This window comes from Quercus lobata, chromosome 9 (genome assembly GCF_001633185.2).
Source record: "Quercus lobata isolate SW786 chromosome 9, ValleyOak3.0 Primary Assembly, whole genome shotgun sequence".
NCBI lineage: Eukaryota > Viridiplantae > Streptophyta > Magnoliopsida > Fagales > Fagaceae > Quercus > Quercus lobata.
In genome coordinates, this window is record NC_044912.1 from 41,455,729 (window position 1) to 41,480,914 (window position 25,186).

The following is a 25,186-nucleotide window of genomic DNA, read 5'->3' on the forward strand; positions in this document are numbered from 1 at the left end:
ATCAGTTTTTTATGTAGGCAGGAATTGAACTCCAGATCTCTTATTCAACCATCAGAGACTTTACCAATTGAGCTAACTGAAACTCACAACCATATTATAGATTTCAATTGAAAACTTGTGACAAGAAATATGTGGACCATATTTTGTTGAACTTATTATGGCCTTGTGTGTTCAAAACACAATTTTACTTAAATTGTGAAATCAAAATATTAACTAAAATTATATTTTCAAAATAAGATTTCCCTTCTTATTTATACACTTTGTGCTTGCAACAACAATTTTCAAAAAAATATATAAAAAAAAAAAAAACTTTTGGTGTTACCTTAGGAACTTTCAAGCAAAGCAACCCAGAAAAACACACACACTAGAACAAGAGAAGTTGTAAAACCCCACAAAACCCATCTTGCTTAGAAGAAGGGTTTAAACTTAACACAAGGCATAGGCTCAGAGCGAGCTAAGCAAAGCAGAGAAATGTTGGGGAGAAGATTAATTTCCTTGTTCAAGAATTCCCCAACCCCAACGTCACAGCTTTCCAGGTATGCTATATTTCCCACCCATCTTTTTCTTTTTTTTTTTCTTTGTTAATTACTCATACTTTGATTTCCAATCTTTATTAGTATATCTTTGTCTGAGGCAAGGTTTTTATTGTCACTCTGTTTGTTTGTAATCCGAGAAAACGATGTGTTTTTGTTTTGGTTGAGGAAATATGAGAACTGAGTTTCAGGGTCTGTATTAGGATAGATTGGTTGGACTGTATTAAAATTCATATGCTTTACAGCAGGAAAATTTAATGGAAAAGAAAGGGGCAATGGGTCTAATTTAAAATTTTGAGAAATGGGAAATGTGGAAGAAAATAATACATGTAAATGACTTGAGAAGTTGAATTTTGTGAGTTCAGATCAGACCCATTTGTGTTGTGTTTTTCTTTTTTGAGACCAAAAAAGATGAATTGTTAAGATCAATGAATTCGATCTTAAAGCTAAAAGCTTTCATACCCATATTTAATTGGGGAAGTTGAACTTGATTTTGACTGATTAGATTGCTTCCTGCAGTTCTGCAAAGCCCGTGGACGAAGGGAAGAGTAAATCATTTAGTCGGAAAGCAGTGTCTTTTGTTTTGATTACCATAACAGGCGGAGTAGCTTTGAGTGCTCTTGATGACCTCGTTATTTATAATAGCTGTAGCAGGTATGTTGCATTTTATATGGGATGGTTTTTATTGTCTAAGAAGTTTTATAACTAGTATAAAAGGAACTTTTATAAGACATTATGATGTTGATTAAACTTGTATATTGAAATTTTATATTTCTGATTTAACTGAACCAATTAAAGTTTTGCAATGTGAGACTGAGATGCCTTGTAGAACTTAAAGCATCTGTATGATAGACTTCTGGCAAGTTATTTTGGATAATGGCATATTTATGCATTCGTGACCATATCCATATGGTTATTGTTTCAAGACGGAGCTGGTTGGAGGGGATTAATGTTGTCTCATCTTCATGTCCAGCTTCTTACTGGAAATTACAAGTCTGAAAATTTGGTTATATGCAGAGTGCCTTCTGCCAACATCATGGTCCTTTTATAGGAAGCACATCATGTAATGTCTATGTTTGTCATCATGTCATGGTAAATCTAGTGTGTATTTGTGTGTGGAGAGAGAGAGAGAGAGAGACAATGGACATACCCACTGTGGTCAAGATTCCACAGGTCTAAATATCCCATGGCTCGTTATTTAAGCTTTATGTGCTTGCATATCTTTTACATTATACCAAAATTGTCCTTCAGATTTGGTAGAGTGTTAAATCTATTGACTTTGAATAGCAGGTATAGATCAAACGAGTATGACATAATAGAAAGAACTGAGATCATCCTTCTTAAATAGCTTAATAGTAAGAGAAACTTTGTGGAAAATGGAAATAGCATATGGATGTCCATATCCCTAGCTGTTGCATCTCAGTTGCAATTACTTGATGTGCAAGCTTAAAGGGGGGACCCACCCACATCCCGAATTTTCCCTGGCCACCACGAGTCCGAAGGGCATGTGTTGGGAAGGTCTCTCAGTTATCAAAAAAAAAGTCCATATATTGAGACCCATGGAATCTTGACCATGGTGGATATGTCTGTTGTCTTTCATGAAGAGAAAGAGAGAGATCTAAGACTTAGATAAAGGGTAAAGAAGGACTCAGAAACTGAATAAAGTCATGAAGAATTACCAGTCATTGACTCATTGTCCAGTATATGGTGCACCCTAATATTTAACTCACTGTGATGATAAAAACTTCTCTGTGATATTTAGAGAATATATCATACTATGATTTAGTTATCCTTATTATGAGCAGTTCAAAATGCTCAATCACTTTGGCAGATGGCAACATATTGTAAGACATCAAATCCATATTTAGATTACTTTACCTCTTATCAACTCCCCCAACCACCACCCCCCCCAAAAAAAAAAAAAAAAAAATCCAGAAAAGAAGATTAAAATATATTTACAAAGGAGTCTTTACAATCTATGGGAAGACCCTTAACTGGGGCTTGTTATGTAACATCCTGAAGGGTGGTGTCTCCTTATATAAGCTCCTTTAAATTACTTACTTTTTTCCTAATGTTGGTCAAATGGCCATTCATCCATGGTGTCAAGGAAGTCCCACGTCAAACTAGATCACAAATCTTGAATCTTTATATAATTAATCTTGTTTTTCCTTGAACTCTTTCTTGTCCGCATCAAAAGATGTAGGTCAATAGCTTTAAAATGTGTTATAGGTAGTCTTGTTTGAGATACACAAACTGCTTTCATAGATGGCTGGCAAATCCTTGATTCAGTTCTAATTGAGAATGAGTGCATTGATAGCTGAATATGAAGCAATAGTCCTAGGGTAATATGTAAGCTGGATATTGAAAAACCAAATGATCGTGTTATTTGGGGCTATTTTGACGTATCTATTAGAAAATTTTAATTTCGTAGAAAAGTGGAGGAAGTGGGTTTAGTTTTATGTTTGTGTTTTGACAATTTGATTCTCAATTATGGTTAATGGAAACCAAACTGTTTTTTTCAATAGTTCAAGAGGATTGAAGTAAGAAGACCCATTATCCTTCTTTTTTTTTCTTTTTTTTTTTCATTTTTCATCTTGGTGATGGAAATACTCAGTAGGACGTTATACAAAGTTGTGGAGGGTGGGTAAGCTAGTTTTCAGCTTATGGGAGAAAGTAAAGGGGTTATGAAAATCTCTCATCTATTTTTGTTGATGCTACAATGTTATCATGTGAATCAAATTCTGGTCAGCTTGGTTATATTCGATATGTTTTTCTCTATTTTGAGTTAGTGTCAAGGTTAAAGGTTAACCAAAGTGAGCTTGTATCAATAGATGAAGTGAAGGGCATAATAGAGCTAGCCTGAGTCTTGGATTGTAAGGTGGGTATTTGGCTGGAGAGGAATGCTTAACGATTTTAAGCTTTTATTATTCAATACTCTGCTTGAGTGGTTAAATGCTTTTTGTTTATCTAACTAACTTGATTGCTGTAATAAATAATAATGATAAATAAAATAAAATAAAATAAAGGTGGGTACCCAACCTATGGTATATTTGGGATTATCTCTGAGTTTGTCCTCTAAGGCACAAACAATTTGGAATGTCATCACTGAAAAGGTATGAGAAAGACAAAAACCCTAATATCATTGAAAAGGTGGAAAAGATATTAGTAGGTTAGAATAAGTTGTATTCATTAAAAAGAAGGAAGGATCGCCATTATCAAAAGTATGCTATCTAGCCTACAAACATATTTTATTTTGCTTTTCACTGAGCCTATTCATATTTCTAATGGACGGGGAAAGCTGCAAAACAATTCTTTTGTGGGTTGGGTGGCACCAACAAATTTTATTTAGTGGAGGAGGAGTGGAGTGCATAAATTAAGTACTTTTAATCAATTCCTCCTAGGACAATGATTGTGGAGGTCTCTCTCAACTTTGGAGGCGTGTCATAAGTGTAGAACATGGAGAGGCATTTCTTTAAAGGGTTGGGGGGCCTGTGTGGGGAGGGGGCGACAAAGACAATTAAGGGGGATTTCATGGGGTTGATATATGGAAGAGTATTAGAGGAGTTTAGGTCTTTTTTCTAGCATATCAAATTTCTAGTTAGAGATGGTAAAACAGTTCTTTTTGGCGTGATATATGGTGTAATAATTCTTTTATGAAAGACCTGTTTCTTGATTTATTTTTATTATTATTATTATTTTTTGGTTTGTAAGTTACACAATCACCTGATGTGTCTTAGACACATGACTTCACCCTCCAACTAATTATCATGGGAGAAGGAAGTACTAGTTGAGCTATAACCGATCAGCCTGTTTCTTGATCTTTTTACTTGGCTGTAGACAAGAATGCTTCAGCTATAGGCAACTCAATAGAAAAAGGAGTGGCTTCTTGGAATTCTTGATTTAATTGTGCTTTCTAGGATTGACAATTGGGTCTGTGGTTTAGCTTTTTGATTTGTTATATTTTCATTTTTCCTACTAATGGAGGTGTAGACCAAGTGTCTTGGTGGTTAGAAGTCCATGTTTGATCATTCTTTGATTTTTTTTATTTGTTTTTATAAGTAGTATTTGATCATATTTGATCATTCTGTGATGCTTTGAGAGGATCTTCAAGAGTAATGTTCCCATGGAAGAGTATTTAGAGTGCTTAGGTGCCTTGTAAGGTAAATTTTTTTTTTAGATGGACATTGGGGAATAACTTTGGGAAAGTTTTTGAAAGTGGAATTTAGTCAATGTTGATTTGTTTTGTATCTGCAAATGTAGTGGGAAATCAATTGATCATCTTCTACTTCATTACTCAATTATGAGGTATTTGGTCACTTGTGTTTTTGTTAGTTGATATATCTTGGGTGATGCTGAAGAATGTGATTCAAATGCTTGTATGTTGGTAAGGAAAATTTAGTCGATACATGAGAATATATGTTGTTCTAATGTTTGTTACCTGGACAACATGGAGAGATGATTCATAGGACTTTTGAAGGTGTTAAATGTCCAACATGTCATAGAGAACTATTTTTGAGATCTTTATATGATTGGATGTCTGTCTTAGATAGTGTCCTTTCACGTCTTCTTTAGAAATTTAAGATCTTTTCACTATTAGATTTTTTTTTTTAGGAATAGCTCAATACACTTCCTGTGCATTTTACACACTTGTTTTTTTCAATAAAAAACATTTTTCTATGTGGAAAACAATTTTTGGAAAATGGCTTGTTTTGTAGAATTTGATTATGGCTCTGAAAATAATTTGGAAAAAATTATGTCATTTGGCTTACATGGAAAATCTTTAATATTTCATGCAAGCATGGTGATAGCAAAAGTCATGGTGGTGGTGGTGGTAGCAAAGGTGATGTGGTGATAGTGGTGATAGTAATTGGGGAAACACTGGTGGTGATGATGATGGTTGCAGTGGGTGAAATGGTGGTGGTGGTGATGGCGGTAGGCCGGTAGCAATGACAGTGGTGATGTATGATTGGATGATTGATTTAGGAAGTTTTCCCTCAAGCTCTTTGTTAGATTTTATAAAGAGCTTAAGATTGTAAATGTAAAATTTAGACTATTAATTCTCATTTTCTTTGTTGAATAAATTTATTTTACTTCTATCCAAAAAAATATATATATTTTACTTGTATGAAAATGTAAGAGATTGGACCTTTTGGTGCGATTGCAAGTGCCTTCCACCAAAAGTGACAAGTTGTGGCTTGTGGGTTCCAATCAGGAAATCAACGGCTCGAAAAAAAAAAAAAAAAAAAAAAAAAAAAAAAAAAAAAAAAAAGGGGGGGGCGGGGTGGGGTTAAGGCTGCCTGCAACCTCTCCCGAATCCCGCAAAAAATGAAAGTTTTGTGCACTAGGTATGATCTGTTATATGTATAAGCAATGGTAAAGATGAAGCTTTGGTGCAATGTCTAGTGTTTTCTTCCAAAAGCAAAGTCTTAGGTTCAAGTCTAGGAATGAACCTCTCCAAAACCAACAACAACAAAACCTTGTTCCTGAAATTTTCTGATTAGTTGTGGATCCTCAACAGACCAAATGAGAGCGGCCACATGTATTGGCATGTCCAAAAAAAAAAAGAAAAAAGAGTAAGGTTACCTACCAAATGTGGGAGCTTTGTGAACTAGATACAACCTTTTTATCAGCAATAGTGGTGGTGTTGGAGATAGTGTTATAGTGTTGCCAATGGCGGGGAGGGGTAGCTGCCAAGGTGGTGGTGTGGCAGCGGTGGTAGTTTGGCGAGGGAGGCAGTGGCAGTATTGTTGTTGGCAGCACAAGGCAATTGAGTGTAGGGAATGCCTCTTTTGGCTTGCTTCTGTTGACAACATAAAATATTTTTCCGTTGATTTTTTATTTTCGTTGTACTAAACACTAGAAAATATGGAGAACATTTTTCCATTTAAACAAAATAGAGCACTAATTCTTCTCCTCTACTCAATATATTCTTAGATGTTGGAATGTGGATGTTGTTTTTACAGATACAAGGTTATCTTATCGCCCTTGATTCTTTTTTAGTAGATAAAGGGGAAAGGCGGAGTGCAGATTGGGGGAGAGAGAGAGAGAGAGGGAGAGGAGGGGTGGTTGTTAAGGAAAACCTCTTTTATCTGTCTTCATTGTTTGTATGATTAAAGCATGTATCATGTATCACATTTATGCTCACTTTTACTCACCTTGGAGTTAATAATTTCCCTACAAATTTTGCAGCAAAGCCTTGGAGAAAGCTAGTAAGAACAAGGCACTTTTAGATGCTATTGGGGAACCAATTGTGAAGGGTCCATGGTACAATGCATCACTTGCAGTAGCTCATAAGAGAAAGTCCGTGTCTTGCACATTTCCTGTGTCTGGACCACAAGGCTCCGGAGTCTTCCAGCTGAAGGCAGTTCGCAATGGAGGTTTGTATTGTTCGATATTTACTGTTACAGTTACAGTTTTGGTGTTTGATATTCTTCAAGCTCTTTCATGTGTGTCTGATGATTTTACAACCAATTCGTAACCTTCATAAGCAACTGTTGTCAATATGTTACTATTTCCCTTGTGACATTTTCCATTTTGGTTTGTACGGAAAATTGGTATCGTAAAAGCTTTTTGGGGAATTCTTGTGATTGAACACCATCAATGTCTATGTTGGGGGGAAAAAACATTTTATAGTTTGATCATTTTTGTTAGTTCAGCAACATATATCGCATGAATTTAAATCAAACTTTTCCTTTATTAACAAAGCCAGATTGTCCTTAAACAGATGACTCCTGGTTTTCATTTCTCCGTCCTCGTGATTGGGAGATTCTAATTATGGAAGCTCTCCTCCATGTTCCCGCAAATGATGAAAAACATCAAACATTGCGCATCAGTCTCTCCGACTTTCTTTCTTCTCCAGCTTGTGAGGCATGCACTACCTCTGACTGCAAGCCTCAAGAACCAGGGAATCCAGAGAAGAAATGAAATTCATATTTACTAGTTTAGTTGGAAAGATGTTTCCTGATTTGAATTCTCTGCTTTTACAAGTTCTTGCCATCCGAGATTTGTAAATTAAACCAGAATGGAGCCCCATCATATATGACACGCCCACAAAATAAGTCATAAAAATTTTGTATTCTTTAAAATTAAAAAAAAAATGATTAAATTGATCATTGATCTGGTCCTTCTCTTTTCCTAAGTTTATTGGGTTTATTGAATTCTTGAATTTTATAAGTTAGCTTTATATTTTGTTTTTCACCCTTTTGTACCTTCTTTCTTGATTCTTGTTTTGTTTTTTTTCTTATTGGGTGGATGCTCTTTTACAATATAGCCTATAGTATGCACATATTTTGGCGTAGTCTAATATGTGCTCCACTTAATAATAATAATAAAAAAACTCATTTGGCATTTTATGTAACCGAAGATATATGATACTTTTGGGTAAATTGCATTTTTATCTCTAAAATATAAGATTTGTTTGATTTTGGTCTCCCGAAGTTGAAAAATTGGATTTTAGTTTTTCAAAATATGGAAATGTAGGACCTATTTGGTTTAGACATAACTCAATTTTCATAATTCCATATTCATAACTCAAACTCAAAACCCATTATCACTCAAAAACTTCAAGATTTTTGTTTGTTAACAAAACCTAGTTATATATCTCAACTTTTAAGTCCACCTTTTGCCAAAATTGTGGAGCCCACCAATCAGTCTTTTTCAACTGACTTCTTCCCTTACCCACGTGACTCTACACGAAGAATATGAAATCCACACCCAAACCTAGTTTCATCACCACCACCAACGACAAACCTAGATTCCACTACCATCAACACCACCAACAGCCACACAAAAAATCCAAAAGAATGCACAAGAAACTCACAACCACAACCAAAAATCCAAACCCACCAACAGCCCTCAACCACAATCACAACCTTCCACAAAAAATCCAAACAAATATACAAACTACCTCCACCACTGCCCAAACCTCACCAACCACAACCAAAAATCCAAACCCACTAACACACAAATGCATAGCAAACCCAAACTTAGAATCCTTAGATCGGAGACCCAAATCATGAAATTAGACACAGAGATGAACCAATCTAGCAAAAGGGATGAGAGAGAGAAACTGATTTGCAAAGGGAGGAGAGAGAGAGAGAGAGAGAGAGAAAAAAAAACGAAGGGCCAATTTGGGCTGAGCTTGAACTGATCTCACGGTGGCTCATGGTGGTTGCTTATGATGGTGACGATCTGGCAAAAGGGATGAGAGAGAGAAAAAACAAAGGCCCGATCTAGTAGTTGCTCATGGTGATTACTTGTGATGGTGACAACTGGTGTGGTGGTGGTGGCTTGTGGAGGAGCAATGAAGGGTTAGTGAGAAGAGAGAGCTTTAGGTAAAAAATTATAAAAAATAAAATTATAAAAATTATAAATAAAAAAAATAAAAAAAAAAATAAAAAAAAGAAGAAGAAGAAGAAGGAGGAAAAGAGAGAGAGAGAAGAATGGGTTGGAGTGAGAATGCCAAACTGATTTTTGGAGAGAGACGTTATGTGATGGGACAAGTCATACGGGTGGGTCCCATTCTTTGTTTAATTTTACAAAAAGACCACTGAAACTCAATTCTCAAAAACTAAAAGCACCAAAATCCTGTTTTCATTTTCCATCAGCCACATCCAAAATTTTGAGTATTTGAGTCATGAAAACAATGATCCAAAACTAAGCCAAACAAATGGTCATCCGTGGAACCCACTCAATTTGGATGATGGATCATGGGACCCACTCAGTTTTCATGCTATCCAAATATGCTCATAATAACAAATGTTGAGACACCCTATATTTAAAGGGTCAAAATTGAATCGATACCCTGAATAGGCAAAAAATAGATGGAAAGATAAGATTATTCTTTTTTAGAAATTTAAAAATATTAAATTAGATCTTTTTAAAATTACATGTCCAAAATTAAATTTGTTAAAATGTGTTATTCTCTCCAATAACAAATCAATTACATACACAATGACAATGTTGACCTAAATATTACACACATACGAGTGACAGATTTGAACTTATAACTCTTGTTTTATGATGGTTTTTTATTTTTAGGTCAAAACACTAATTGGATTTTAGTGTAAGCGAAAGTCGTACCCAAATCCCTTATTTGACAAGGAACTTTACCAATTAAGCTAACTAAAACTCATCTAACCTTAATAGTTAGTAACCTCCAATAATAAACACATCACACGCACAATCCATTTAGATCACGCATGTAATGTGTTTGTGCATACAATGTGTTTATTATTCGAGACTATTAAGGTATTTAATGTGTGGGTTAGGACATGTTTTTTAGAATAAAAATTGGTTTTTTTATTTATTAATTTGAAGAAAAATACTAACATACAGGTAAAGTACTCATCAAAAAAAAAAAGATAAGGCATAAATTGCTACATTTTAAATTAAATGAATGACATTACAATGGTCAAGCAATCTTCCTATAATGTAATTTACTTAGAAATTTTTTCATGTTATTTCCCACCTGAATCAAGACCATATATTTTGGATAGAGAGTAGAGGGGAGGGAATGTTGAGAGTTTAATGAATCTTGTTTGAATAATTTTTTTCTTTTAAGCTCGAGGAAGAAGGATTGAGTAAATATGGAGGGGTATTTTTAATTTCCCAAATTTGTGTGGGGAAGAGTTCCACTTATATTATAAAAAATAAATTATCAAATTTCCCCTCCTGATGTCAATTTTTATATCTACATTTTTAAAACTTGTAAAAGAGGGTCATAACTATCAATTTGTATGACTAAATACCTCTTCTCCTCAAATTAATTTTTATAACATCTAAATAAAAAGAAGCGATATTTAATTTATCTCCCTTTATCCTATTTAATTTTTAAAACATCAAAATAAGATAAATAGGCAACCATACTACCCCTCCCCTCATCTTCTCTCTCTCTCCTCTCCTTCACCTTTACTCTCATTCTTTCCAAGCTTTCAAACACACTATTTTAAGGCTCAAAGCCTAAGTGTGTGTTTGTTTGAATAGATCTTTTTGTTGAACATTTATTTTTTTAAATTAGTAAAAGTTGATGAAAATATAATTTTATTAGTTTTTTTTTTTTTGTTTTTTTAAATTAAAAATATATATATTTGAAAAGTTAGTGGCAAATACACAAAAAGGTTTTAGGATGACAACGGCTTTTACGTGGTTGACACGAAATGATGGATGCACCATGATGGTGTCACCTTTACACTTTTATTTCTTGGACCTCGGTCAGTGTGCTTCTTGACTAGCCTGTGCCAAGTTCTGGGAAGGTCTACCGTTGAGTGGTGTTTGCTTTTTTAAATGGTTTTTTTCTAGTCTAGTCTCACCACCTCAAGATATAGGTTGTTTGGATTGGCCCGTTTCACCTTTTCTTTTTGGTCTAAAACAGGCAGGGTTGCAAAGTAAAGTTGGCTTTGTTGGCAATCTTAGCGGAAAAAACAATATAGAAAATAGGGTCTGGTTAATGTGTGTCTTTAGGGCACACATTAAGCTTTTTATTTGTGGAAATATTTTCTCGAGAATTGAAAAAGTTGTCATTACTTTTTTAATTCTCGAGAAATTTTTTTTCAAAAATAGAAATTAATGTGTGGGCACACATTAGTAAAATCCTAGAAAATATTGTGCTTCTATCCTCTGATCTCTCTCTCTATGGATGTGCTGCTTTCAAAAAGTATGTGGAGATAACTTTACCGCATTTTTTCTCACAGCTTATGAATGTGCAATTGTGAGCGGTGAAAAAATAAAAATAAAAAATAAAAAATCGTAGGTCATGTGATTACTGGTTTATCACTCATAGTTGCATATGTCATCAAATTGTGAAGTCATAAAAGAACTATTGTGCTTTTATTCTGCTATAATTGCTTTCATACCTTGCAAGTCAAGTCAAGACTTAAGACAATTTTTTTATTTTTGGGTGGTTGTTAATAAAAAAACAAATAGAAACATGATGTCATGGAACCTTAAAAAAAAAAAAAAAAAGCATGTCACGGAACCTTTAACAATGAGCTTGATAGTATTAAGGAATTGATTTGGCTAGAAAATATTCCTGCTATTTAATAATATCTAATTTCCTCTCATTCTTAGTCAAATATAAGCATCTATTTAAAAAAAAATCCGTAATCATTAAAAAAAATTTATGTAACATGTACCTTATATATCTAGATAAAGTTAGAAAGAATTTGAGAATTTAAAGCGGAAGGGTTCTTATAGGATTTGGCCCCCTTAAGAAAAGGCTTGCTTATGGACATAGTTTCATTCATTAGTTGTTTCATCTTAGTATCCTTTTGGTCGAAACAATTCAATCAGATGAAAGTCCGGCTAAAAACATGGTTGTCATGCTTAATTTCTTATACACAGGATCTTAAATGTTGTGGATGCCCATCAAATAGAAGCAAATTTCAATTAGAAGTCTTTTGCTGATGTGATTATCAGATTTGGTTTATTAAACATGATTCATTGAAGAAGGGTCACAAATCTTTTCTTTTTCAAAAGACACGTCAACAACATAGTAGTTCAGCGGATCACTACTCTATTGCCACTCCCCTTTTTTCTCTCTCCCAAGTAGGAGCTTCTCTCTCTCGCCTAACTACTGTCGAGCCCTCCCTCCCTAACTCCTTACAGGGTTCTTCCTTAGGCTTAAGCCTAACTTTCCTCCCTCAAAACTGATATGGATCAATCAGTTGTAGAGGGCTTACTCAATCTCCGCCTCACCAAAGAAGAAGAAGAGGAAATAACCATTACAACCAAGAATAGAGTAGATTTGTTAGAGGAATGTGCGCTGAGTCTTTTTGGCCGCCTACTCTCTGAGAGAAACCAAAATTTAAGAGCTTTAAAAAGCACTTTGAAATCGGCTTGGAAAATGGGTTCCGACTTGCAAATCGTGGAAGTTAGGAACAATGTGTTGCAATTCAAGTTCAATTCGGAATACCAAATGCAATGGGTTGAACGGAATGGGCCTTGGAATTTTGAAAACAATCTGTTATTGCTGTGCAGATGGCGGAAAGGTTTGTCCGCTTCGAATATTGTTTTTACGCACTCTCCATTCTGGGTTCAGATCTGGGATCTACCCTTTGAGCACATGTCCTTGGAGGTGGGCAGAGAACTCGGTAATAGCTTGGGAAATTTCATAGAATCGGATCGAAGAACAGGGAACTCAGACCAAGCTAAGTTCATGAGGATTAGGGTGGATCTTCAGCTTGATAAACCTCTGAGACGGAGGGGAAAAGTAGCAAGTGACGATGGAGGAAAATTTTGTGTCAGATTCAAATACGAGCGATTACCCACCTTTTGTTACCATTGTGGCCGCCTGGGGCACGACGACAAACATTGCTCGGAAACCGCTGAGCTTCAAAACACCTCCAGGCAGTATGGAGACTGGCTTCGTGCTTTTGGAAGTGCAAGGGCTGTGGGTGATAGATCTAAGTCGACTAGCAGTGGTGAGTTTGTCGAACGAAGGGAAGAGTACACTCACACTGGGGAAAGAAACTTCACTGCTTCAGTTATGGAGGATGGGTGTGGCAGTACAGATGGGCCCGGGAAAAACGAAGAAAACAACATGAGTGCTGTTGGGAAAAGCAGCGGCGCTGGATCGGAGAAGATGAATAGCGAACAAACCCTACAGGGGAGTGACTACCCCACACGTGCGAGCCAGCCAGCTACAGACGCCTCTGTGGCACGTGCTGGACCCAGCGCACCTCCCATTGGGCTCCCACGTGACTCCAGTCAAAACATGCCAGCAAAAGAAGCACTATCACTTGTGGGCCAAAAAGCCCAAATGGAAAAGGACCTCATGGATGTGTCTAGCCCCATTAAGCCCACCCCGTTGCCAACTGACTCAGACAAAGGAAAAATGGAAGTCAAGACAGCATGCACAAGCCCATTACCGAGGAAGAAAACAAAAACAAAAGTCCAAATAAAGAAATTAGCTAGGGAGAAGGGGATTACTAAGGGCCCAACCTCTGATGCTATGTCTCCACCGGTTGGCTCTAAGCGTGCAGGAAAGCTTGTATTTGAAGATGAAGAGGAGGATAACAGAAAAAAAAAGGTGCACCCAGCCAGGTATTCCCCAACCAATTCTTGATGAGATATCGGCGGTGGCTGCTGTGCAGCACCGCCGGGAGCAATGAATCCCCTTAGTTGGAACTGCCGGGGGCTTGGGAACCCCCGGTCAGTTAGAGCGCTGCACGACATTGTGCACCGTTGGAAGCCCAAAATTGTCTTCCTAATGGAGACTAAATCGAAAGTTAAGCGTATGGAGAGAATAAAAAATAGAGTCAGTTTCGCTAATGGACTTATTGTCCCCAGTCAAGGCAGAAGTGGGGGTGTTGCTTTATTTTGGACTCGTGACATTAATCTGGAAATTAAGAGTTTCTCTGGGAACCACATTGATGCTGTAGTTAGGGAAGCAGAGAGAAATTTCTTGTGGAGGATCACCGGCTTTTACGGCCATCCGGAAACTCACCGGAGGTATGACTCTTGGCGCCTTTTAGCTTTTTTACATAGTCAGTTCCAACTCCCATGGCTATGCCTGGGAGATTTTAATGAGATATTGTCAATGGATGAAAAAGCAGGTGGTTCTATTCGCTCACAGCAGCAAATGGATGGTTTTAGAAATGTTGTGGATTTTTGTGGTTTCTCGGATTTAGGCTACTGTGGAACTGATTTCACCTGGAGCAATATGCAAGAAGGTGAACACAATATTCAACTGAGGCTGGACAGAGCCTTTGCTACCCCTGAATGGGTGGAGAATTTCGAAGGAATGAGAGTCTATCATCTTGTTGACTCCACCTCGGATCACTGTGCTTTGTTCCTCACTGCTTCTCCGCCTCGACGTTCTTCCTATGTCAAACGTTTCCATTTTGAGGCACTGTGGACAAAGAATGAGGCATGCAGAGAAGTTATTGAATCTTCTTGGGGGATGGGTTTTGACTTGAGTACACCTAAAGGCATTATGGAGAATCTGGAGTACTGTGCCTCAGAATTATCATCCTGGAGCTCATCTGTGTATGGCAATATTCCTAAGAAAATTCAGTCTAAACGAAATGCCTTGAGCAATCTCATGCAGCAAGACAAAAATGGGGAGCTAAGTTCTGATATTAGGCTTCTTCGGAGAGAGCTTAATGACCTCCTGGATGAGGAGGAGCTGTACTGGGGCCAAAGAGCTAAAGCTCACTGGCTTAGAGAGGGTGACATGAACACCAAATTTTTCCATGCTCATGCCTCGGAAAGGCGAAAACAAAACACAATTTTGGGGATTTGGGACGAACAAGGCTGATGGTGTGAGGAAAAGGAAAGCATTGCTTAAGCTGCTGTCGATTATTTTGTTAACATTTATTCCACCGCTAGTCCCACTCGGGTTGAAGAGGTTGCAGCGGCTATTCCAACCAGGGTGTCTGAGGATATGAATGAAAAATTAACTCAAGTCTTCACCAGAAAGGAGGTAGCCACAGCCCTTAAACAAATTCATCCAACCAAAGCACCCGGACCCGATGGTATGTCTGCTATCTTTTATCATAAATATTGGAATATTGTGGGAAATAGTGTAACTAATATGGTCTTAAATGTTCTCAATAACAATCTGCCCATAGCTGATATTAACAAAACCAACATTTCCCTAATTCCAAAAAAGAACAACCCCACAAAAATGTCGGAATTCAGGCCTATTAGCTTATGTAACGTAATCTATAAACTCATTTCCAAAATTCTTGCTAATAGGCTTAAAACCCTCCTCCCTCACATCATCTCTGAAAACCAAAGTGCATTCACCTCGGATCGCCTCATAAAAGACAATGTGTTGGTTGCTTTCGAGCTTATGCACTTCTTAAATCATAAAACGACTGGGAAGGAGGGCTGTATGGCAGTCAAGCTCGATATGAGCAAGGCTTTTGATAGGGTTGAATGGGGTTTCATTAAGCGGGTCATGGAAAAGTTGGGTTTTTGTTCTAGATGGGTGAATCTCATAATGCAATGTATCACATCAGTCTCTTACTCAGTCATTATTAATGGGGCTACCTTCGGAAACATCACCCCATCTAGAGGACTTCGACAGGGAGATCCCCTCTCTCCCAGTCTCTTCCTCCTTTGTGCTGAGGGTCTCTCGGCTATCATTCATGAGGCTGTCAGAAATCATCTCCTCACAGGCATCTCCATTTGTAGAAGCAGCCCTAGTGTCACCCACCTTTTGTTTGCGGATGACAGCATCCTCTTCTGTAAGGCAAATCCAAATGAATGCCAGGTGCTCAAGCAAATCCTTCAAAAATACGAGGATGCTTCGGGCCAGAAGATAAACACTGATAAATCATCTATATTCTTCAGCCCAAATACCTCCTAGAATACAAAGGAAGCAATCTTCTCCACTTTGGGCCCGATGATTGACTCAAGACACACCAAGTATCTTGGTCTTCCATCCCTCATCGGGAGATCAAAAAAGCAGGTGTTTTCTTCTCTTAAGGAGCGTGTGGGACAGAAGTTAGCCGGTTGGAAGGGTAAGCTTCTTTCTATGGGGGGCAAGGAAATCCTTATCAAGGCGGTTGCCCAAGCAATCCCCACCTACACCATGAGCTGTTTTCAGCTCCCTCAAGGTCTATGTGAGGATCTTGAGAGCATGACAAGGAGTTTTTGGTGGGGCCAAAAGCACCATGAAGCAAAGATGGCTTGGGTTGGTTGGAAACAAATGTGCTACCCGAAGGCAAGAGGGGGTTTAGGCTTCCGGAATTTGCAAGCTTTCAACCTTGCCATGTTAGCGAAGCAAGCCTGGAGAATCCTAACCAATCCAAGTTCCCTTCTTGCTCGTGTCCTCAAAGCAAGATATTTTCCCACCGGTGACATCCTTTGTGCTTCTCTTGGCTCCTCACCATCCTACTCTTGGAGGAGTATTTTCAATAGCCTTAAGGTTATTCGAAAAGGTACCCGATGGCGGGTGGGCAATGGGAAGCAAATCCACATATGGGATGACAAATGGCTACCTACCCCTTCCACACACAAAGTCATCTCCCCCCCCGTTGGCCTCCCAACCTATCCGATGGTGTCCTCCCTCATTGATCCGGCCACAAAATGGTGGAGAGCTGATTTGATTAGAGCTACATTCCTCCCCTTTGAAGCTGAGACTATTCTAAAAATCCCCATCAGCTACTCTCTTCCTGAAGACAAACTGATCTGGATGGGGAACAACCGGGGTGATTTTTCTGTAAAAAGTGCGTACCATGTTGCCCATGGCTTGATTGAAGCTACGGATGAGGTGGAATGTTCATTGGGGGACCCTCTTAAACCTCTTTGGAAGAACCTTTGGCGCCTCAATCTTCCTGCAAAGGTTAAAATCTTTGCTTGGAGAGCCTGTGTTAACGGGCTGCCAACAAGGGAAAAGGTCTGCACTCGAGGCATCACCACTTGCAATGAATGTCCAATATGTGGTAAGGAACCTGAAACAGTCCATCATGCTCTGCTCCATTGTGACTTTGCTATGCTGGTTTGGAATTTCTGGCCTGAGTTTCCGCTGATGATCCTTAGGAACAAATGGACTTTTCATGACTCGGCCTTATACATTCTAGCACACAAGTCTCCCACTGATTTGGAGATGTTCCTCACTGCTGCTTGGGCAATCTGGTTCAACAGAAACAAAGTTATACATGATGATGCATGCTCTTCTCCCTCCCAGACTTGGCAGATGGCTAAAAACTTAATTGAGGAGCTCAATGATGCGGTAATCGTTGACTTATCCACTCCTAGACCCTCTCCCCAAGCTGGCTGGTCCCCTCCTCCACCCGGTGTTTTTAAAGTCAATGTTGATGGGTCTTCATCTGATCTTGAAGAGTCATCCAGCGTTGGGGTCATCATCAGGGACTGCCAAGGCAAAACAGTTGCTGCCTTTTGTAAGCCTCTTCAGTCCCATTACTCGGCTGAACTGGTGGAGGTGTTTGCAATGGAGCAAGGCATCTTGCTTGCTCAGGAGTTACAGCTCTCCAAGGTTATGTTTGAAAGTGATGCTCTCGCTGTGGTTGACGCCATCAACGAATCTGCCTTTGGAACCCCTCACGGACACATTATCCAGGACATTTCTCATGCTCATCAATCCTTTGTTTTCTGCTCCTTCAGGCACCTCAATCGGGCTTTTAATGGTACTGCCCATGCGCTGGCCCAGTTTGCTCGTTGTAATAGGACTCTCCATTTGTGGAAAAGGGTTACCCCTTCTTTTCTAGATCCTATTGTACTTGCTGATATGCAGCAGTAATCTGCTTGACAGATTCTATTTGTATCCTCCTTTTATTTTGCAATGAAATGCTATTTTCTCTTCAAAAAAAAACAACATAGTAGTTCGTTATACATTTGATAAAATTTTATCATTTACTTTGAAAATAAATTTTGATTGTTTGTCTCCATTTTTTGCCAGTGTAAGCCTTTCTCAAGTCAAATTTGGTCCAAATTTGATAAAATCTCATCAAGATCAAGCAAGATATTGTCGAGATCTCAACAAATCTGGAAAGATCTCGTTAGATTTGGCAGGATTTCGACTAAATCCAATGAGATTTTAGCCAGATGTTGCAAGATCGACTATCCCCTGCAATAACTGACACCAATCAACATCTGACCAACACCCAAAGATACCTGACTTGCTTGAACTGATGCTTCTTCGAGATTGACAGTGGGTGCCGCTCTTGGGGACACAAAGTGAGTCCAAGTTGGCACAAAAGCCCAGGTCTATTGCACAATAGGCTTTTAGGTCCAAGTCAGCATACAAGTAAGATTACTGGATTAGGCCTTTTAACCCTTAATTTTCATCTTATCTTTACAAATAAAGGCGCTATTTCTGACTATATACATGTCACATGTCAACCAGGAACCGAACATGGAACTGGTCTGGTAAAAACCAGTAAAACCAACAGTTCAACCATGAAAACCGCTTGTTCAATCCCCGAAGAAAAAGAAGGTGAATTAGACACATTTTCGGTTCTTTGACCATTTGGTTTTTAAAACCATGGTTTCAGCATTTGAAAATGTTTTGATATTTAAGACAGTTAGATGAGGGAAACTAGAAAGCCAATCTTTTGAAAATGTTTTTTAGTCGAAAATCAAATGACTGGAATTTTAGCATAATTTTGTCAAAATTTCTGCATTTGAAAATGTTTTTGAAATTTATGGCATGTTTGGAAGTTAAAAAAAGGAGAGGGAGTAGAGTAGAGGGAGGGAGAGTAATTCAATTACCTTGTTTGGAAGTTTTTTAAGAAATGAGGGGAGGGATTTGGAGGGGTTTCAACTACCTCCAACCTCTCATTTTTAATTCCCCCAAATTGGAGAGATTTGGAGGGAGAGTAGAGTAGATAAATTATTGATCAAATAAATTCTCTAATTTACCCTTTCTAAATTAACAAAATTAGAAACCAATTATATAAATAATTTTTGTTTGTTTCTTGAGAAAATTTATGGCTTGTTTGGAAGTTTGGAGAGAGAGGAGAGTAGAGGGGAATGATTCTCCTCCACCTTGTTTGGATGTTTTTAAAATTAGTAAGGGGGAATGGAGTAATTAGTCATTCCCCTTGTTTGGATGTTTTAAAAATTAAGATGGAGAGTAGATGAAATGATTAAAATAGACAAATTTACCCATATTTGAAAATGAACTTACAACATTGTTCTATGATTAATTTGTTAGATTAAATAATTATTTAATAAATATTCTCATTCCATCAAATACCACTAATAAAAATATGAAACTACTATTAACTATTATAAAATAATTTTTATTACCTCAAAAAAAATATTATAATAAAAATAAAAATCTTTCATAAATTTCTATAATTTCCTCGCATTCCTCACCAACCAAAAAAAAAGCTAGCTCCACAGTAAAATTTTAAATCCGAGAAAGTGGAAAAAGAAAAGGGAAAGTTAAAATGAAAGAACAAAGAAAAGTAGAGAAGATAAGCACTACCTGAAGTGTAGATCGGCGTCAATCTCAAGCATGACCGTGTCAGCTCGGTCTCATCTGCATAAGTTTCGCCTCAAGCACATCAAATCTCCCACTACCATTAAAAATATGACATCTTGGTCTTGGTTACTTTGTGTTGTTACCAAGCACAACAATAAACATAGATCTGCAAAATTTTGCAGAGAAAACTACAAAATCTATACCTAGTACCTTAGCCATCATTGTTGAACCAAACCTATTTTTCTCAAATCTACAATTTTTTTGAATCTCCCAAACTCAAAACACAAAAAGGTAAAATCTAATTTACACAAGTAAATAGAATCCCAGAGAAAAGGATTTTGAAAAGAAACAATAAATTTTTAATGGTAGTGGGAGATTTGATGTGCTTGAGGCGAAACTTATGCAGATGAGACCGAGCTGACACGGTCATGCTTGAGATTGACGCCGATCTACACTTCAGGTAGTGCTTATCTTCTCTACTTTTCTTTGTTCTTTCATTTTAACTTTCCCTTTTCTTTTTCCACTTTCTCAGATTTAAAATTTTACTGTGGAGCTAGCTTTTTGTTTGGTTGGTGAGGAATGCGAGGAAATTATAGAAATTTATGAAATATTTTTATTTTTATTATAATATTTTTTTTGAGGTAATAAAAATTATTTTATAATAGTTAATAGTAGTTTCATATTTTTATTAGTGGTATTTGATGGAATGAGAATATTTATTAAATAATTATTTAATCTAACAAATTAATCATAGAACAATGTTGTAAGTTCATTTTCAAATATAGGTAAATTTGTCTATTTTAATCATTTCCTCTACTCTCCATCTTAATTTTTAAAACATCCAAACAAGGGGAAGGGCTAATTACTCCCTTCCCCCTTACTAATTTTAAAAACATCCAAACAAGGTGGAGGAGAATCATTCCCCTCTACTCTCCTCCCCACTACTCTCCTCCCCTCTACTCCCCTCTACTCTCCCCTCTCTCCAAACTTCCAAACAAGCCATTAATAAGATTTTTAAGTGGAAAATGAAAAAACAAGATTTCAGTAGAATTTTGAGCCAAAAAAATTGCAATTAGATTTTACATAGGATCAAAGATCTGTAACTTTCCTACCAAAATGTAATTTTACTTTCATTAATTAATTTTAGTATCCCATATGAGTCCATAATGTAATTTTACATTCCTACCCAGCTTTGTGAGAATTGTTTTTCAAAAAATATTTTTTTATTAGTCAATTGCATACTTAACTGCAATTTTTTAACAGAATTAGAAGAAATGTCCTAATAGAATTAATTTGAAATTTAGTGGTTTCAATTGAACAAAAGTAAAGTTAAAAGCTTAAAATAAATTTTAGTCAAACTTAAAGAATGCAATTTGCATTTTAGCCAAAAAACAATGTGTGTATGGAATCATCATTGATATTTCTCATAACTTGACATTTTAATTTTTGTAAGTCTCCTATTGTCAACATTAATCATTCAATATCTTATATGATAACACACCAAACGATCTTTGTTTCTCTCTCAACACCAAAATCAAATCTGAAAATTAGATTTCAAATTTCATTCACCATTTATCACTTTACTCAAGGTAAATTGATACTCATTTAAAATAAAAATAAAATATTATTTTTTGTAAAATTTTATATAATAACCATTTTTTTTTTTTGAGAAAAATAATAACCATGGTATTGATTCTTTATAGATATAAAAAATATTAATCTTGAATTGGTTAGTATTAATTGATCAAGTTATGTATTTAATTTCTCTTTGTATGGACTTTTGACAAGTTGAGACTCTTAAATGATTATATAATTAAGTGAAGTTGTAATAATGTCTTTCAATTTTAAGATTGACCTTGGTCCTTGAATTAGAAGATAAGGAAATAATACATCGCAAAAATAACAATGAAAATAAACATAATGATTTTCAAACTTGTAATATAACAATTCTTAACTACATAAAAAAGATTAAATTATATTTCAAATGTATGTGTCACTTATATAATGTTACTGATAATACTTATTACAATTGTTTTTGCCCAAAAATAATTTTATAATTTTTTTTAATTCTAAGAAAAATCGATTATATCTCAAGGAGATTAAGTGGAATAGTGATATTATAAATGAAAAGTAGATGTTAGCAAAACCTAAATATAAAAACTTAATTATTAATTTTGTATTTCAAATAACAAGAATAATGAATTTTAAATAAAAAATTATTATATAAAAAATTAAATAAAGAATGCCCTACTTAAAATTGTTGCTTTAGGCCTCCTATTAATCGAGCTAGCCCTATGAACCGTAAAATTGACTTTTACATATGCCATTCAGCCCCTACGCTTCCCAGTTCCCACCATGCATCCAAAAAATTAGAGGAATATTTTCTGCAAAAGGGGCTTCGTTGTCACATGGATTGCAACATGAAAATCTAAAATGAATGTATTTTATGAAATATATTTCAAACATTTTATTCTTTTTCCTGCCTCTAAGGTGAACTAGATAGAGAATGCAATCACTAAGATTGACGTCTACTTAAAGAAAATATTGTGGAGCATTTAGCTATGGCCTTGCAATCTGATATAATAAAAAAATAGATCAAAATTGTTGGTTTTGACACAGGTTAATTACTTGAAAGGAAAAAGATAAGAAGCCAGATAGTGTAAAATATCTCTAAGTACTCAAATATTAAAGAATGAATTCCCTCTTTGTTCTAACTATATTTTATACGCAAGGGGGGAAAAATTTATAGCCTTCAGCTGACAAATCAAAATGCAAAAATCAAGCTTCAACTCATCAAAACTTTTCATGTCACTCCAATAGCTCCAGATGTTTGAGTGGATACATTTATTCCTCGGGAGGTCTGAGGCTGTCCTGTTGTAAGCTCTTCAACATCTCTAGCAATTGATAAAAGCCTATTGCCTAAATCAGATAGACTGCGACAGAAAGATGGTGGTGAAGGAATGTCGGATGGATCTATAACACCAGAAGCACCAGTGCAAAAAGTCTGCTGGGTTCCAGGCAACCAGCACGAACAACTTTGGCTGGCAAAATTCACCATTGGGTTTGGGATGAACAGTGCACTGCCAGGCATTCCCACCTGTTAAGACAAGCAAAATCATTATAAAAAGAAACTGGTTTTGATGCTTTGGCTAGAAGAAAGATTCATATAAAAAAGAGAATTTAAGAGATCAAAGAAACAGAAGGAAATTGATACTATGTATATCCTAGGAGATGAAGTGGTGAATGAAAATAAATAAATTAAAATTCCATGTTTAAAGAAATCTATTTTGTAACAAGCCATATGTGGCTAGCTATTAAAAAAATCTGAGGCTGCAATCTTGATTCGAATCAAGGATATTAAAAACATATAATTCAACATGCTATTTGTGGAACTTCAGAGAATAGTAATCCAATTTTAATCAATTTTGCAGCGATTTATTAAAAACGCAGACACCACCAGCCTATGGAGCATAAAGTAAAGCTGCAAATTTCCAATCAACTGACATTAGTCCTAATGAAGCACAGCATAGAAGATCCTACTATTACAGCACTGTTTTAAAGAACTATGAAGTAAAAAGTTTCCCCCATAATCTTGCCAGCTACCACTCATCACAATTTAAGCAAGCATATTTCTGGGAGAGCCCTTTCTATTAATCCCTCACCAAAAATTGCATGAAGAACCTTTTTTTTTTTTTTTTTAAAGCAATGCAAGATATTAAATTTGTAAACAGTGTGCAAATGATGGTCTAATTACTCACAAGGTTCATTGCATTGACAAATTGCTTTAAAGATCACTAACAATGGCTTTTAGTTTAATAGTTGATATAGTTCTTATCCAGTTATCTAATAGTAAAGATAAAATACATACTATGTTGTGACCTAAAATCAGTTTAAATAATTTTTATTTTACTACCATATGAAATAGAATTCAACAATTAAAAAAAAGTGGCAAAAATCAAATTTTTAATTACCATGGAAGGAATCTGACAATAACTTGGAGCACCACATACAGAGGCTGGAATTTGAGCAAGTGGTGGAATATCCAAGGCCAAAGATTCAGAGCAGCCAGCCTATACGAGTGCAAGCCACAACAAGTTAACAACTATATTTAATATACTATTTTTACATTGTATTTGGATAAACTAGAGCATGGATGGACTTACCTCTAATGACTTTTCAGCATCACTTTTGTTAGTTTGTGAAACTTGGCAATCCTTAGGAGCAGACGGAGAGATTTCCGCTTCATTCTGCAGAGTCAAGTCAAACACACTCGGTCTCCGTTTCATCTTATTAGTTTCAGCCTGTCTCAGGAAATATTTCTGTGCATGACTAGCAATCTGGGCTGGGGTTTTGGTGGTCACAAACTTCTGTGAAATTTCTTTCCAATCATGTTTCCCAATCTGATTTAGACCAATTAAAAATAATTTGTGCTCTTCCTCAGTCCATCGCTTCCCTGAAACAAACAGCAAATTAACTACATTAAAAACTGCTAATTAATAATTCGTATGTCCAATCCTAACTTCTTTCCAGCAAACAACATATTGACACAATGCTTTTACTTCCATAAGAAAGAAAACACAAGATTTTTTTACTTTCTATAAACTAAAACTAAAAGCAGTTTTTTGACATAATATATACCTTTCGGTTTCTGATCAATACCAATGCTTGGTTCTCTAACAACTTGACTCCTGTTGTTTTCGACGTTGCCATTAACATTATTCTGTAAATAAACACCGAAAATTTTGATGCACGCAGCCGCATTAGTGTTATTATTAGCAGTATTGCTAATAACAGAGCTGGTGCAATTCCTAAAGTTGTGGCCAGTGAGGCCACATTGGGAGCACTTTCTCTCCCTCACCATTGTTCTCTCTAGCAAAGAACAACCCAACCCCTTAATAACTACTGCAAATCTCTTTCAGAATTCAGACTCTTATTACAATGTGTCTATTACATAGTGAGAGGGTTTTATATATATAGATAAGGATTTTGGATTTCTAGTAACAGTCGGATAGATAACCCATCACCGACTATGTGAGTAGGGTCGGTGATGGGTTTTTGGTTTTAATTAAAAACGGTTAGTATACATACAGTGAGGGTTTTGCAACATTATTACAATTCTAATCTGACAAAACATACACACTAAACATTTAAACATGCAGAAAGAGAGAGATATGGAATTACAGTACCTGATGTTATGAAAACGAAAGTGGTGAAGGGGAATTAGGATACAGGGAATTTCGAACAAGCAAGAACTAAGAGAAGTACTGATTGTATTTCTTCTTCTATTGAGTGTTATCGCCATTAAGAAGTGATGGGTCTCCTCTCTTGTGTTTTGTGGGTTTGGGAATTTTTGGGGGAGATGGAGTAGCCACCAGGTGGAGAGGGTCAAAAATTTCAGACTTGAGAGTTTGACTGCATCACCTTGTGGTCTATGGGTTTGGGAATTTGCTATATTATTTGATTTTTTTTTTTTTTCAATTTTAACATGCTTTGTAGGGGAATAGAATGGTAAACTTTAGTGACTAAGGCTGATTAGTACGTGTATTTAAACAACAGTTTTCAGTTTTTTTGAAAATACGTGTGGGTAAAAAAATGTAGAAAATATATGTAATATTGTTTAAAAATGAAAAACATATGTTTAAACTTACGTACCAAACAAAGCCTAAATATCATGGTTTATAATTAGGAGGAGAAAAGAACGATATTTTTTAGGGGTGTCAATATTCGACCCAACTCGCGAACACGACACGAACCC

At 36.3% G+C, this 25,186-nt stretch overlaps 2 protein-coding genes across 2 annotated transcripts; one reads left to right on the plus strand and one right to left on the minus strand.

Annotated features, from left to right (window-relative positions):
• The first annotated feature begins 286 nt into the window (after positions 1 to 286).
• On the plus strand, positions 287 to 7,649 carry LOC115959300. The gene is made up of 4 exons (XM_031077648.1): positions 287 to 536; positions 1,053 to 1,187; positions 6,723 to 6,910; positions 7,258 to 7,649. Exons 1-4 carry the CDS (start codon positions 472 to 474, stop codon positions 7,455 to 7,457), a joined length of 588 nt encoding a protein of 195 aa, XP_030933508.1. The 5' UTR covers positions 287 to 471; the 3' UTR covers positions 7,458 to 7,649.
• A 14,373-nt stretch (positions 7,650 to 22,022) lies between these two features.
• Positions 22,023 to 24,849, minus strand: LOC115960604 (probable transcription factor At5g61620). The gene is made up of 5 exons (XM_031079542.1): positions 24,618 to 24,849; positions 24,070 to 24,119; positions 23,595 to 23,884; positions 23,403 to 23,501; positions 22,023 to 22,528 (listed from the first exon to the last, which is right to left on the minus strand). Exons 1-5 carry the CDS (start codon positions 24,731 to 24,733, stop codon positions 22,235 to 22,237), a joined length of 849 nt encoding a protein of 282 aa, XP_030935402.1. The 5' UTR covers positions 24,734 to 24,849; the 3' UTR covers positions 22,023 to 22,234.
• Between the last annotated feature and the right edge of the window lie 337 nt (positions 24,850 to 25,186).